Here is a 15,646-nt window from a genome sequence, read left to right on the forward strand (position 1 = left end):
GACATGCCATCCTACCTGGAGACCTCCCCATTTGGGTCCGGACTGGCCAGGCCCATCTGACAGGGACAGTCATTAGTGACAGGCTGAGGTTCCAGACGAGTAGGGAAAGGATAGGGACACGCCATCCTACCTGGAGATCTCCCCATTTGGGTCCGGACTGGCCAGACCCATCTGACAGGGACAGTCATTAGTGACAGGCTGAGGTTCCAGACGAGTAGGGAAAGGATAGGGATATGCGACCCTACCTGGAGACCTCCCCATTTGGGTCCGGACTGGCCAGGCCCATCTGACAGGGACAGTCATTAGTGACAGGCAGAGGTTCCAGACGAGTAGGGAAAGGATAGGGATATGCCACCCTACCTGGAGACCTCCCCATTTGGGTCCGGACTGGCCAGGCCCATCTGACAGGGACAGTCATTAGTGACAGGCAGAGGTTCCAGACGAGTAGGGAAAGGATAGGGACACGCCATCCTACCTGGAGACCTCCCCATTTGGGTGCGGACTGACCAGGCCCATCTGACAGGGACAGTCATTAGTGACAGGATTAGAAAAGGATAGGGATACACCATCCTACCTGGAGACCTCCCCATTTGGGTCTGGACTGGCCAGACCCATCTGACAGGGACAGTCATTAGTGACAGGCTGAGGTTCCAGACAAGTAGGGAAAGGATAGAGATACGCCATCCTACCTGGAGATCTCCCCATTTGGGTCCGGACTGGCCAGACCCATCTGACAGGGACAGTCATTAGTGACAGGCTGAGGTTCCAGACGAGTAGGGAAAGGATAGGGATATGCCACCCTACCTGGAGACCTCCCCATTTGGGTCCGGACTGGCCAGGCCCATCTGACAGGGACAGTCATTAGTGACAGGCAGAGGTTCCAGACGAGTAGGGAAAGGATAGGGATATGCCACCCTACCTGGAGACCTCCCAATTTGGGTCCGGACTGGCCAGGCCCATCTGACAGGGACAGTCATTAGTGACAGGCAGAGGTTCCAGACGAGTAGGGAAAGGATAGGGACACTCTATCCTACCTGGAGACCTCCCCATTTGGGTCCGGACTGGCCAGGTCACATTCAGTCCCCCAAGACAGACACTGTTGGCACATCTGCGACCTGCTTTGCTACACGTTGCTGTAACTTGCCCTGAATGTTCCTGATCCGGCGCCTTCCCACCAGGTTTGTTGTGATTTACTAGATTCTGCATTAATACAAGCTCTTTTCTCTACAGTGTGTAATTACTGACAGCACACCACGCTGCACCTCCCCACATACACTCATTGCTGGCTTTTACCAAATGTCAAACAGCAGAGAGGATGGGAGCAGTTCTAATATAGGACAGCGTTGGAGAAAGTTTACAAGAATAATGAACTGACAGATAGGAGAGGTTTTCACTTACTGAGTTTAAAAAGAAGAGCGCCTTGTTGTCTTCCATTCTATAATCCTCAATAAATGGTAGCTAGAAAAAAAATGCATGGAAAAAATGAAATGGTGACCCACCTTGGCTTCGTATGGACATATTGTAAAATCTATTATGAAATGACTTCCTTCTACCACTACCCTATTACAGTATTTTAAAAAAAACAATATACTTTACCTCGTTTCCAGGTTTCTTCAACCAGGTTTGATAATGTCACATATCCTCTTCATCACTTCTTCCACCAGCAGTATGTAGGCAGGTGCCAACCATCTTATTGTTGCACTATATTTTTAATGTGTTTCTGGTATCATTGGGGTTAACTTGCTGTGGTGAGTCTATTTGGCCTGTGAAGGTTCCATTAGCGAGGGGGTATTTAAGCATAAGGGTTTGGGTCTCTAGGGCTCTTTTGCTTAGAAGATTGGTCATGTGAAGGAAAGGGACTGTACATCAAGAGATGTAGTGTGGCACTGAAGCAGATCACCTTTTGGCAGAGATGTATAGTAACTAAGTAGAACTACTTCACTACTGTACTTAAGTACCGAAAGGCGCTATCTGTACTTTCCTAGAGTAGAATTTTTTTCTTCTACTTCCACTTTTACTTCACTACATTTTTTCAATGATTTCAATACTTCTACTCTGATATTTTTTTTTTGTGCTGCATAGTTACTCGTTACAATTATAAAAATTACCACTGCCAGAACAGTAGATGGCAGGTTTCATGAAGCAAAAAAAACATGTGTATTATCAGCGCATACGAAAATAAATGCTACTGTATGTATAAATAAAAGCTGCATTTGAAATAATAAAAAACAATATGATGTTCAAATATTTGACTTCTTTCTTTAATAACTACATAACGCAGTACTTGTACTTTTACTTTCAGTACTTGAGTAGCAATTTTTTTTCAAAACTACTGGTACTTTTACTTTCAGTACTTGAGTAGCAACATTTTTTAAAAAACTACTTGCAATACTTAAGTACAAAAAATGTTGAATACTTTAGTACTTCTACTCAAGTCACTTTTTGATAGAGCACTTCCACTTCTACTCAAGTCACTTTTTGATCGAGCACTTGTACTTTTATTCAAGTATGGGTTTTGAGTACTTTATACAACTCTGCCTTTTGGTGGGACCCTGAGCAGGACTATTAATGAGTGCACCACTGAAAGATGGGAACTACTACAAGCTAAAGGTATGGGAAAACACAGAGCTAAAATTTCTGCCTAAATTAAAGAAGAACACCGATCGTGTGGAGAACTGTTGAGTTGCCATGTAAACGCTGAATCGAAACTGTTTTGCCAACTTTATTCAGTAATTGGAGTTACTGGTTAAGTGCATTATCGGACATTTCTGGGAATACCCTAGTGAAATCCTACAGTGTATGGGAATGGGGAATGAAGTGTGTAGCTAAATGTTTAACTTTCTGAATAATGGAGTGAGAAGGTAAAAGAAGGAGAAGCAGCCCGTTTGGGAGCGGAGACGGTGATGGTCGGTGACAGAGGGGTGGGTTGGTGGCTGTACAGTCAAGCCTTCTAGTGACAGGGACCCAAAGCTAGGGCTTGCTGCATAGCAAAACCCCCCTATGGACTGGGCCTAAACCAGGAGTTTGAAAGACCTTGAAAAGTATACAACAGTTTCCCTCCATGCCTTTGGGTTGAACAGTAGTGTAGCGTGTGTTACAGAACTGGTGGAGGCAGATTGGTTTACTTTGTTATCTCCCTTTAAAATAGTTTGATATTCAGTGCTGGGACAGTAGTCACTGGTACGAGAAAATACCTTATCCTTCTGTTGTGGGGCCCGGTGTAACCGGTTGGACTCCGGCCATGAGAGGGTGATAATTCACATATTATATGGCACCAACATGTAAAAACTCAAACTATCATTAGGTCATGGCATGCTGGTTTCTCCATGCTATCTGTGTGATCAAAAGGAGCCATTCTACTCTCTACTCCATAGTGGAGAGCTTTGACCCTGGGGGCAACAGCAGGTCCGTTAAATTTTGTTGGGCATCAGGATTATGAATTTATTCTTTGTGAATGATCAGGAATGAGCATATTTATAAAGCATATTTATAAAGGCATCCAAATCAAATTTTGATGGGTAGGGTTAAGATTCCCTTCCTACAGAATGCCAGATGTTGCATTTGGTAGTCATCAGGCAAATTATTTCCCTATTTTTTTTTTGTCATACACCATGAAATTACACTTTGATCCAAGGGCGCCCACAGAACTTTTTTCAGGGGGGGGGCATAATTTTAGGGTCACCCATGCTCCACCCCTTTTCAACAATGTAATGAAGGGGAGGGGCTTAGTCATTATACTTATTTTGAGTATTTATTTTTAAAGCATTTGTTAACCTAAAAAAAAAAAAAATATGTATCCTGTTCCCTTAAAGCATGTTATACAGCACAGTGCCAGTGCTTTGCTGTGTAATTTGGCCCCTTCTATCACCTAAAATACCTGGCTGATCCTGCCTGGTTATGTCCTCCCCTCTGTAAACTGACCACGGTATACCATGGCTGCTGAGTCCTGACACCGTGGTCAGTTTACCTGTCTCCGTCATCCGCAGCCCTCCTGACCAGACCAGACAGAATGGTATAAAGTGGCTTAACAACCACTTGAAAGGGGAAGTTGAGATTCCAGGGGGGGGGGGGGCATTTGCCCCCCTTTGCCCCTACCTGCAGACGCCCATGCTTTGATCATCAAACAGGCCAGTTACTTTCCACAAAAAAACCCTGCAACCCATTTAAACTACTATCTAACCTGGCCCCCAAATATGTTCACCCAATCAGTGTATTACCAATGTGCTTGTTTCAGCCAATGCTTTTCAATCAAAAAAATTGTAAGACTTACCTGGCTTACTGAACTAAAGTCAGGCTGATATCCAGTCAGTATACCAACAGACACAATAGTATCACCACTCTTATCTCTGTTTCCTTTGTATCTGAAAAAGGGAAATTCGATTTTGTAAGAATAGAAAATAAAGTGATTGAAAAGTTTTGTTGTTTTTTCTTTAAATAACAAACATGTTATACTTACCTCCTCTGTGCAGTTGGTTTTGCACAGAGCAGCCCGGATCCTCTTCTTCTTAAGTTCCTCTTCGCTGCCCCTGCCCCCCCCCCCCCCCCCCCATCGAATGCCCTCACAGCAGGCAGCTTGCTATGGGGGCAGCCGAGGAGAGCTGCAGCTCCGTGTGTTCATTCAGACACCAAGCTGCTACTCCCCCGCCCCCTCTCTCTCCTGATTGGCTAACTGACTTTGATTGACAGCCACAGCAGCCAATGGTGCCGCGGCTGTGTATCAGCCAATTTAGGAGGGAGAGTCCCAGGCGGCCAAGGGACTTGTATACATCGCTGGACAGAGATGGGGCACAGGTAAGTATTAGGGGGTGCTGGGGACACTGCTACATCCAGAAGGCTTTTTATTTTAATGCATTATGATTAAAAAAAAAAAACTTTCTGCCTTTAAATGTACAAGGGCTGTACCAAAAGTAATGCAAAAGTGAGCATCATTTACACAGGTCAACCAAATATCATACACTATATTACCCAAAGGATTGGGACGCCTGCTTTTACATGCACATGAACTTTAATGGCATCCCAGTTTTAGTCCATTTGGTTCAATATTGAGTTGGCCCACCCTTTGCATCTATAACATCTTTAACTCTTCAGGGAAGGCTGTCCAAAAAGGTTTAATGGTGTATCTATGGGAATGTTTAACCATTCTTCCAGAAGGTCATTTGTGATGTCAGGCACTAATGTGGATGTGAAGGCCTGCCTCGCACCCCAATTCATCCCAAAGGTGTTCTTTTGGATTGAGGTCGGGACTCTGTGCAGGCCATTTAAGTTCCTCCACCCCCAAACTCACTCATTCGTGTCTATAGGGACCTTGCTTTGTGCACTGGTGCAAAGTCATGTTGGAACAGAAAGGGGCCATCCCCAAACTGTTCCCACAAAGTGGGGAGCATGAAATTGCCCAAAATATCTTGGTATGTTAATGTTTTAAGAGGTCCCTTCACTGGAACTAAGGGGCCAAGCCCAACCTCTGAAAAACAGCCCCACATCATAATCCCCTCTCCAAATCATTTGGAGAGGTGGCCCAATACTTTTGACAATATAGTGTGGATGAGCGAGTTTGGGGTGGAGGAACTTGACTGTCCTGCACAGAGCCCTGACCTCAACCCAATAGAACACCTTTGGAATGAATTTGAGCGCAGACTATGAGCCAGGCTTTCTCGTCCTCGTCAGTGCCTGACCTCACAACTGCGTTTCTGGAAGAATGGTCAAACATTTCCATAGACACACTCCTAAACCTTGTGGACAGCCTTCCCAGAAGAGTTGAAGCTGTTATACTTGCAAAGGGTGGGCCAACTGAATGTTGAACCCTAGCGACTAACACCGGGATGCCATTAAAGTTCATGTGTGTGTAAGGGCAGGCATCCCAATAATTTTGGTAATATAGTGTATGTTGGTTGAGTAGCTAGCTTGTCCTCTACAGTAACTCTCTTTCTTTTTCATTGCAGGTAAATAATGGATTCCAAGTAGAAGCAAGGTGTCGTCCTTGAGTTATTAATGAAGTAGGGGTACAGGCTGTCCAATATTTAAAGAAGGCTACAAAATGTTTACAGAAATGACACCATTCACAAAAGCAATGTCTTGACGCTTGTCAGTGATGTCATCTTCTTAAACATTCTGTAGTTTTCTGTGGATGTCGGAGAGCCTGAACCCCTTCTTCGTCAAGAACTCAAGGACGGCACATTGCTTCTGCATAGAATCCCTTCCTTACCTGCAATAAAAATGAAGAAGAGGTACTATTGAAAAAGAGTAAAGGCCCATACATACAATAAGAAAATCTGAAGGGAAAATTCGTCCGACGACCGATCTTAAGATTGTTAGTATGGTGCTTTCGACAGCCGACTCCGACTTTTCGGCTGACAAAATCCTGATCTGCAGGCTATATAATTTTTGTTGTCCGTGATACAACGTCCAATTTTTGTCTCATTAGTACAGATTTAGACGGAAAAAAATCTTAAGAGCAAGACTAGGCATGCTCAGAGATGAAAGAACACATACAAAGCAATCCAACACATGACATCACTTCTGAAGCAGAATTCTGTTGTACGGGAAAATTCGTAAAAGAAACAAAACCTCTTCACTTTCCACATCAGACTAGCATGCCACAAAAAACGGATGACAGATCGTTCGATCATCTGATCGTGTGTACAGGGCTTTACTCTATTAACATGGGAGATTTGAAAGACGTATGTAAGTTAGGCTGATCGTAAGAAGTAGGGTCTGCCAGGCCTTTTCGGCGGCTGTGCTGTACCCCCACATCAGGAGTCTTGCACCCCTTTTCTCTTTGGGAAGGGACAATACAGCACACTCTAATTGTAGTTTTGTGTGTGTTCACCTTTGGTGTTCAATTTTTTCACACTGCACCACAGTAACAAAAAAAAAAGTGGCTTGCTGTTGTCAATGAATTTCTTCATAGATATTTGACAATGGAACAGATCTCCCCTCATGTCATTATCTGATGACAGCTGTAAAAAGTTGTATATATGTTGATATTTCCTGTCATTTTTACTGTTGCAGTGGCCATCAGGAAAAACAGAGAGACTGAATCATCTGGCAGGGACCCAGACAACAATTAAACCCTCTCAAACCAAGGAAATTGGACCGCACTCAGAAGTAGATGAAATCAGAAATATCCATGGTGTGGTTATGAATAAGCGATCCTCTGTATCGTGAAACGCGTCAACCTGTCGCATGTCCTTTGATGCACTGTCTGTATGGATTTATTCATGAGGATTAAAGGATATTTCTGATTTCATCTACTTCTGAGTGCGGTCCAATTTCCTTGGTTTGAGACAGTCCTGGATGGCGGATCTGACCTGCACCGGAGTGCTTTGTTTCAGCTGAGCGGCTTCCCTCTTCAGCAACAATAAAACCCTGACAGGGCCTCTAATCCTTCCCCGCTCTATCTAAAACAAAAAAAAGGTAGTCATACACTTTACATTTACTCAATGTTCTATGAAAACAAAAGAACAATTCCAATCAGTTAATAGTAGGCACTATAAACTAACAAAATTAACTCCCTTTTAACCAATTTTAAGTCCAGGTTAACATTAGAAAAACTCCATGGGGGTACTAAGATCTACTTTAAGGCTGGGTTCACACTTAAGCAAACCGAATGCGGGATTCCCCGCATCCAATTCGCATGACAGGAGAGTGTGACCGGATTACAATGGACCCGGTTTACACATCTCCGGGACGCCCACGGAGCGCACTGCAGAAGGGTCCTGTGTGTCTTTGGCTCCATTTCAATTCATGCAAAAATTCTGACCTAATTCACCCCTAAAACAGTGAACAGGAACACACCAAACCCCCTACTGCGAGCTGTTCGGCAAATAGTGCGAACCCCGCCTAAAGTAGAACATTTTCTTTGGTCTTAAATAAAATTGGTTTTTAACCACTTAAGCCCCGGAGGATTTGGCTGCCCAAAGACCAGGCCCTATTTTGCGATTCGGCACTGTGTGACTTTAATGGAAAATTGCGCGGTCGTGTGACGCTGTACCCAAATGAAATTGATGTCTTTTTTTCCCACAAACAGAGCTTTCTTTTGGTGGTATTTGATCACCTCTGCGATTTTTACTTTTTGCGCTATAAACAAAAAAAGAGCGACAATTTTGAAAAAATAACAATATTTTTCACATTTTTTTATATGAAATTCCCCCAAAAAAATGTAAAAATCAAAATTTTTTAACATTTTAGGCCAATTTGTTTTCTGTTATATATGTTTGGTAAAAAAATAGCAATAAGCGTATTTTGATTGGTTTGCACAAAAGTTATTGCGTTTACTAACTAAGGGAAAGATTTTGTCATTTTTATTGTTTTTTTTTTTTAACGAGTAATGGCGGCGATCTGCAAATTTATTTGCGGGACTGTGACATTGCGGCGGACAGATCGGACCCTTGACTGACATTTTTGACACTTTTGGGGGTACCAGTGACATTACTACAGTAATCAGTGCTATATATATGCATTGTTACTGTAAAAATGACACTGGCAGGGAGGGGTTAACCTTATTGGTGATGCAGGGGTTAAGTGTGTCCCTAGGGGCATGCTTCTAACTGTACAGGGGTGTGGCTAGTGATGTAACCACAGAGACATATGATCCTACATAGCAGGATCGTATGATCTTTGTAGTTAGATCAGGGAGAATGACAGGCGGCTTTGTTTACATTAGCCGCCTGCCCTTCTCCCTCTCCACCCGGAGATCGCGAGTGACCGGCAGACATCGGGTCCGCCGGTCACACGCGCGGACATGTCAGGGAACGAGCGGGGGCTCACCCCCTAGAGGCTCTCAGGCGAGTGACGTAGTACTACGTCACTTTGCCTGCACAGGGCTGATCGCCGCAGTAAATGTACTTGCGGCGGTCGGCAAGTGGTTAATGTTTTATTTTATTTTTTTTCTAATTCATGCTAGAAATATCTACCTCAGGATACCTGTTCTCAGTACAGCTTTATCCCAACTCCCAGACCCTGATAAAGGGGAATCAGGTAGGCCCTGAAACACGTTGTCTATATTTGTCTACAAAGGTACCTGATAGAAACTGCAACATCGACCTTTCTTGCTACCCCACCGAAGCAATCCAATGCTGTTGCCTGGGCAGTCACTTCAAAAGCAGAATCTTCTCCTTTAGCAATCTTTGTGTTGTAGGAAGTCGAAAGCTGAAAAGAGAGAGAGCGTAAAGGAAACATAAAAAAAAGGGCTAGAGATAAAGGAGAGAGAGAGAGACAAAGAAGGAGAGAGAGGGGGATACATGAGAGAGTGAGAGAAAAAAAGAGATAAAGTAGTAGAAAGAGAGAACGAAACCCCATTTACACGGGACGATTAGCTCATCCCCGTACCGGTGTCCCATTTTAGTTTTTTGGGGCATGCGGCTGCACAGACACGGTTGTTAGTCCCCGAGCGTACACAAGGTGAGATCGGGATCACACGCACTTGCATGTCATATAGTGTAGCCCCCTTTTCCTAAACAGGGGCTTCTATGTCAATTTAGTTGTTGGCTGGGCTGTAGTTATCTCAGACTGATTGTATACTTTTTTCACCAAGTTTTTCTCTTAGCTTAAAGAGAAACTCGAGTCTCCCCAAAAAATAAAAGTCAACAGCTACAAATACTGTAGCTGCTGACTTTTAACATAAGGACATTTACCTGTCCAGGGATCCAGCGATGTCAGCACCCGAGCCGATTCTTCAATCGGCTTTGGGTGAAGGTGCTGGCATCTTCACTAAGGGAAACCAGCAGTAAAGCCTGAAGGCTTCACAGCCGGTTTCTTACTGTGCATGTGCGAGTCGTGCCGTGCTTTCTGAATGGTCCTGCCATCTTCTGGGACCTGTGTGTCCCCCAGAAGGCAGCAGGGGGAAAGGAGGGGCCAGACATCTTCGTAGATTTCCGTGGCGATCTTACCCGGAATTGGGAGTGGGTACCTGTTAAAACCTGGAACCCGCTCCCCTCCCCCCCAAAAAGTGCCAAATGTGGCAGTGGAGGGGGGGGGGGGGATGGTGTGAACAAACAGAGCTTCACCTTTTGAGTGGAGCTCTGCTTTAAGTTGGCTTGTGAATTCTCACTGTCGCCAGTAGACGTCACTGGTATCAATGGTCATAGTATGAGATTTCACAAACAAAGCTAAGTTATGGATATTTATATTTCCTTCTGCCAATCCAGTAGGAGGTTTAGGCCACTGGTGCATACTGGGTGAGGATATAAACATTTGGGACAGGCCATGTGCTCTCTCTCTCTTCCCCTGGGCTTAGGCCTGGGGAGGTGCTGTTGGAATGAGCTCTGCAGTCCCAAAAGTCTGTTTTGTGTTTTGGGGCCTAACGTGTGATGAAGTGGTCCTGAAGCTGTCCTGCTTGGTGTGGGGGAGGCTGTGCCAAGGAGGAGACTCAGGGGAGGCCCATTTCTTGAGAGAGCCAGGAAGAAGGCAGGTCTCTCATAAGGGCCAGGTGACTCTCTTGGGGGATGCACTGAAGTTTGGGAACATGCTTACAGTGTTTCTGGGTCAGCCTAAAGTTTCTGACACTGTGAAGCTGGGCATTGATCTGGAGGGTTTGTAAGTGATCTGCTATGGTATCTGGGACCCCTAACTCTCACCTTCTTCATTATTCTGCAATAAAACTCTGAGAAGACAAAAGTCACTGGCACCCAATATTCTTTCTCAGTCCCTTCATTTTAGGCATAGACTCAGTCCTGGGGTGAAATGCTAGCACGCCCCTGGCCTCTGGAGGTGCCATCCTCTTTTTGGGATGTCAGAGGGGTGCTACATAGAGACACAGTAGCTGTGTCTGTGCAACCACGTGTCCCAATAGACTTAAATGGAATTCCAGCTCAGTGATGCACGAAGCACCTGTGTATCCCTATGGCGGTAAAAGGCAGGCCAAAACAGACCTAATCGGCTCTTGTGAACAGGGCCATAGGAGGGATAAAGAAGAAGGGAGGATGGGGGAGGGGGAGAGGGATTTTGAAATTGTAATTTCCCAAAACTACATGAAGTCTTTAAAATTTGTTCATTGTAGAAAAATTTCCCATCCTGCTACTTTTAATTTTTTCATCATTATGGACAGGTCGGCTCAAAGGTTCTGGCACTGTGAAGCTGGACATTGATCCGGAGGGTCTGCAAGTGATCTGCTACGGTACGGTATCTGAGACCCCTAACCCTCACCTCCATCATTCTGCAATAACACTCTGAAAAGACAAAAGTCACTGGTACCCAATATCCTTTCTCAGTCCCCATAATTTTAGGCATGGACTCAGTCCTGGGGTAAATTGCTAGCACACCCCTTTCCTCTGGAGGTGCCATCCTGCCTTTGGGATGTCAGAGGGGTGCTACACAGAGACACAGTGGCTTTGTCTGTGCAACCACATGTCCCAATAGACTTAAATGGGATGCCAGCACGGGGAAGCAAGCACCACCTGTGTATCCCCGTGGCAATAAAAGGCAGACCAGCACAGATCTAATCATCCCTTGTGAACGGGGCAATAGGGGGGATAAAGAAGAATTGAGGATGGGGGAGGGAAGAGGGATGTTGAATGTTGGAATTAATGTAATTTCCAAAAGAAAAACCACATACACTCTTTGAAATTTGTTCATTGTAGAAAAATTTCCCATCCTGCTCCTTTGAATTTTCTCATCACTATGGCCGGGTCAGCTCAAACGTTCTGGGACTTTGAAGCTGGACATTGATCTGGAGGGTCTGTAAGTGATCTGTTATGATATCTGGGACCCCTAAGCTAACCCTCACCTCCTTCATCATTCTGCTAAATTACTCTGAAAAGACAAAAGTCACTGGTACCCAATATCCTTTCCCAGTTTCCTCATTTTAGGCATAGACTCAGTCCTGGGGTGGAATGCTATCCCGCCCCTGCCCTCTGGAGGTGCCATCCTGCCTTTGGGATGTCAGAGGGGTGCTACATAGAGACACAGTGGCTTTGTCTGTGCAACCGTGTGTCCCAATAGACCTAAATGGGATGCCAGCACGGGGATGCACGCACCACCTGTTTATCCCTGTGGCAATAAAAGGCAGACCAGCACAGAGCTAATCAGCCCTTGTGAACGGGGCCATAGGGGAGATAAAGAAGAATTGAGGATGGGGGAGGGGAAGAGGGATGTTGAATGTTGGAATGAATGTAATTTCCCAAAGAAAAACCACATACACTCTTTGAAATTTGTTCATTGTAGAAGAATTTCCCATCCCGCTCCTTTGAATTTTAATTTTCTCATTACTATGGACGGGTCGGCTCAAAGGTTCTTGGACTGTGAAGCTGGACATTGATCTGGAGGGTCTCTAAGTGATCTGCTATGGTATCTGGGACCCCTAACCCTCACCTCCATCATTCTGCAATAAAACTGGGTTGTCAAAGGGGTGCTTCATAGAGACACAGCGGCTTTGCCTGTGCAACCGCGTGTCCCAATAGACTTAAATGGGATGCCAGCATGGGGAAGCACGCACCACCTGTGTATCCCTGTGCCGATAAAAGGCGGACCAGCACAGAGCTAATCATCCCTTGTGAACGGGGAAATAGGGGGGATAAAGGAGGAGTGAGGATGGGGGAGGGGAAGAGGGATGTTGAATGTTGGAATGAATGTAATTTCCCAAAGAAAAACCACATACACTCTTTGAAATTTGTTCATCGTAGAAAAATTTCCCATCCTGCTCTCTTGAATTTTCTCATCACTATGACCGATTTGTCCCCACTAACAATTAGTAAATCGAAATTTCAAGTGAAGTTCTACAAAGCGTATGGCCAGCTTAACTGCAAATGGATGACACCGCATCAACTTAACCCCTACCCACCTCACCTGGTATCTCTTTAAACAGTTTGGGAAGAATTGGCACAGAATTGATCACATGATTAAAAGCGATTGCTGATTTTTAGCCCAGACTGAGAGCTGTCTTTGACAGCTCCGTATTTGTGCTGTGGGCGTGCCCCCCAGGGACATATATGTGGACGTTATAGCCCATCCTTTTACTGCTGCACATATGTGTTGGGACGAAACACAGTCCAGAAGCATTGGCCAAATTTGTTATGACTATGGATTTACAGGAATTCCTATATTTTTGCAAGAGTAAAGGCTCCTATTGGTTGTCGCCATTTCATTGTATTTAAAACAGAATTTCATTGTCTCTTAATCAACACTGACTATTTTTAATCCTTATGCTGCCAGTTTTAGTAAATTGATAGGAAGGTATATATGTATATACAGTGGGTACGGAAAGTATTCAGACCCCCTTAAATTTTTCACTCTTTGTTATATTGCAGCCATTTGCTAAAATCATTTAAGTTCATTCTTCTTCCTCATGAATGTACACATAGCACCCCATACTGACAGAAAAACACAGAATTGTTGACATTGTTGCAGATTTATTAAAAAAGAAAAACTGAAATATCACATGGTCCTAAGTATTCAGACCCTTTGCTCAGTATTTAGTAGAAGCCCCCTTTTGATCTAATACAGCCAGGAGTCTTTTTGGGAAAGATGCAACAAGTCTTTCACACCTGGATTTGGGGATCCTCTGCCATTCCTCCTTGCAGATCCTCTCCAGTTCTGTCAGGTTGGATGGTAAACGTTGGTGGACAGCCATTTTTAGGTCTCTCCAGAGATGCTCAATTGGGTTTAAGTCAGGGCTCTGGCTGGGCCATTCAAGAACAGTCACGGAGTTGTTGTGAAGCCACTCCTTCGTTATTTTAGCTGTGTGCTTAGGGTCATTGTCTTGTTGGAAGGTAAACCTTCGACCCAGTCTGAGGTCCAGAGCACTCTGGAGAAGGTTTTTGTCCAGGATATCCCTGTACTTGGCCGCATTCATCTTTCCCTCGATTGCAACCAGTCGTCCTGTCCCTGCAGCTGAAAAACACCCCCACAGCATGATGCTGCCACCACCATGCTTCACTGTTGGGACTGTATTGGACAGGTGATGAGCAGTGCCTGGTTTTCTCCACACATACCGCTTATAATTAAGGCCAAAAAGTTCTATTTTGGTCTCATCAGACCAGAGAATCTTATTTCTCACCATCTTGGAGTCCTTCAGGTGTTTTTTAGCAAACTCCATGCGGGCTTTCATGTTCTTACACTGAGGAGAGGCTTCCGTCGGGCCACTCTGCCATAAAGCCCCGACTGGTGGAGGGCTGCAGTGATGGTTGACTTTCTACAACTTTCTCCCATCTCCTGACTGCATCTCTGGAGCTCAGCTACAGTGATCTTTGGGTTCTTCTTTACCTCTCTCACCAAGGCTCTTCTCCCCCGATAGCTCAGTTTGGCCGGATGGCCAGCTCTAGGAAGGGTTCTGGTCGTCCCAAACGTCTTCCATTTGAGGATTATGGAGGCCACTGTGCTCTTAGGAACCTTAAGTGCAGCAGAAATCTTTTTGTAACATTGGCCAGATCTGTGCCTTGCTACAATTCTGTCTCTGAGCTCTTCAGGCAGTTCCTTTGACCTCATGATTCTCATTTGCTCTGACATGCATTGTGATCTGGAAGGTCTTATATAGACAGGCGTGTGGCTTTCCTAATCAAGTCCAATCAGTATAATCAAACACAGCTGGACTCAAATGAAGGTGTAGAACCATCTCAAGGATGATCAGAAGAAATGGAAAGCACCTGAGTTAAATATATGAGTGTCACAGCAAAGGGTCTGAATACTTAGGACCATGTGATATTTCAGTTTTTCTTTTTTAATAAATCTGCAACAATGTCAACAATTCTGTGTTTTTCTGTCAGTATGGGGTGCTATGTGTACATTCATGAGGAAGAAGAATGAACTTAAATGATTTTAGCAAATGGCTGCAATATAACAAAGAGTGAAAAATTTAAGGGGGTCTGAATACTTTCCGTACCCACTGTATGTATAAGGTATATTGTATTTACTTGTGTTAAACTTTTTTTTTTACATTTCTTCAGCTGCTTCTTGACCTAGGCCAAAATGATGTCATACATCCCAGGAGGCTTTCATGTCTGAGCTAAGGGCAGATGGATTCCCGAAAGCAAATTCTACATGAATCATTTGCCCTTACTCAAGATGTCCATGGCTAGAAATTCTAGGAGGGGTGTTTTTCAAAGTGAATTCCCAAAAAAATAAAGCATGGAGACATGGATGGATGGTGGAGTTTGCTTTGAATATTAAAAATGAATTAAATAGCATTTTTGGTTTGTGGTGCTCTGATATAGGTAGTTCTGCTTTAACCTTTTGGCACCAACAATGTGCAAATATGCAGAGAGGCCGCATATTTGCGTGCCAAAATGTAAACAAACCTGTGCAAAGAGCGCGCTTCCGGCACAGTTACCGGCGCCTAACAGAAAGCTCCCACACACTACTTGCGATAGACTTTACGATCATGTGACCACTGTGACAGCCAATCACGGCGGTCACATTTTCATAAACCTCGTCCCGCCTCCTGGCATCACAAACCCGTTAAAGGGCTGGGAGGCGCCGGCATTACCGTTCACATTACTGTTTCCCGCATCACGTTAAAGATGCACTGCAGTTGCAATGGGTGTCAATTTTAAGATAATGACACCCCAAACCATAGCTCCCAACTGTCCCTGATTTGGAGGGACTGTCCCCGATTTGGAGAGACTGTCACCGATTTGGAGGGACTGTCCCTGATTTGGAGGGACTGTCACCGATTTGGAGGGACTGTCACCGATTTGGAGGGACTTTCCCTGATTTG

General features: G+C 44.6%; 1 protein-coding gene across 1 annotated transcript in view; it reads right to left on the bottom strand.

Moving 5' to 3' along the window:
• Window positions 1-15,646, bottom strand: part of LOC309564199 (ovostatin-like) — a gene marked incomplete at its 5' end in the record, with an annotated part of 155,628 nt that overhangs the window by 9,371 nt on the left and 130,611 nt on the right. Inside the window, 3 exons of the mRNA XM_082268829.1 lie at window positions 1,399-1,458; window positions 4,271-4,361; window positions 9,020-9,147. Coding sequence (XP_082124955.1) covers window positions 1,399-1,458; window positions 4,271-4,361; window positions 9,020-9,147 — 279 coding nt within the window. The remainder of the gene's footprint in view (window positions 1-1,398; window positions 1,459-4,270; window positions 4,362-9,019; window positions 9,148-15,646) is intronic.

Source organism: Pelophylax lessonae (assembly GCF_965119305.1).
Source record: "Pelophylax lessonae genome assembly, chromosome: 9".
In the NCBI taxonomy this organism is placed as follows: domain Eukaryota; kingdom Metazoa; phylum Chordata; class Amphibia; order Anura; family Ranidae; genus Pelophylax; species Pelophylax lessonae.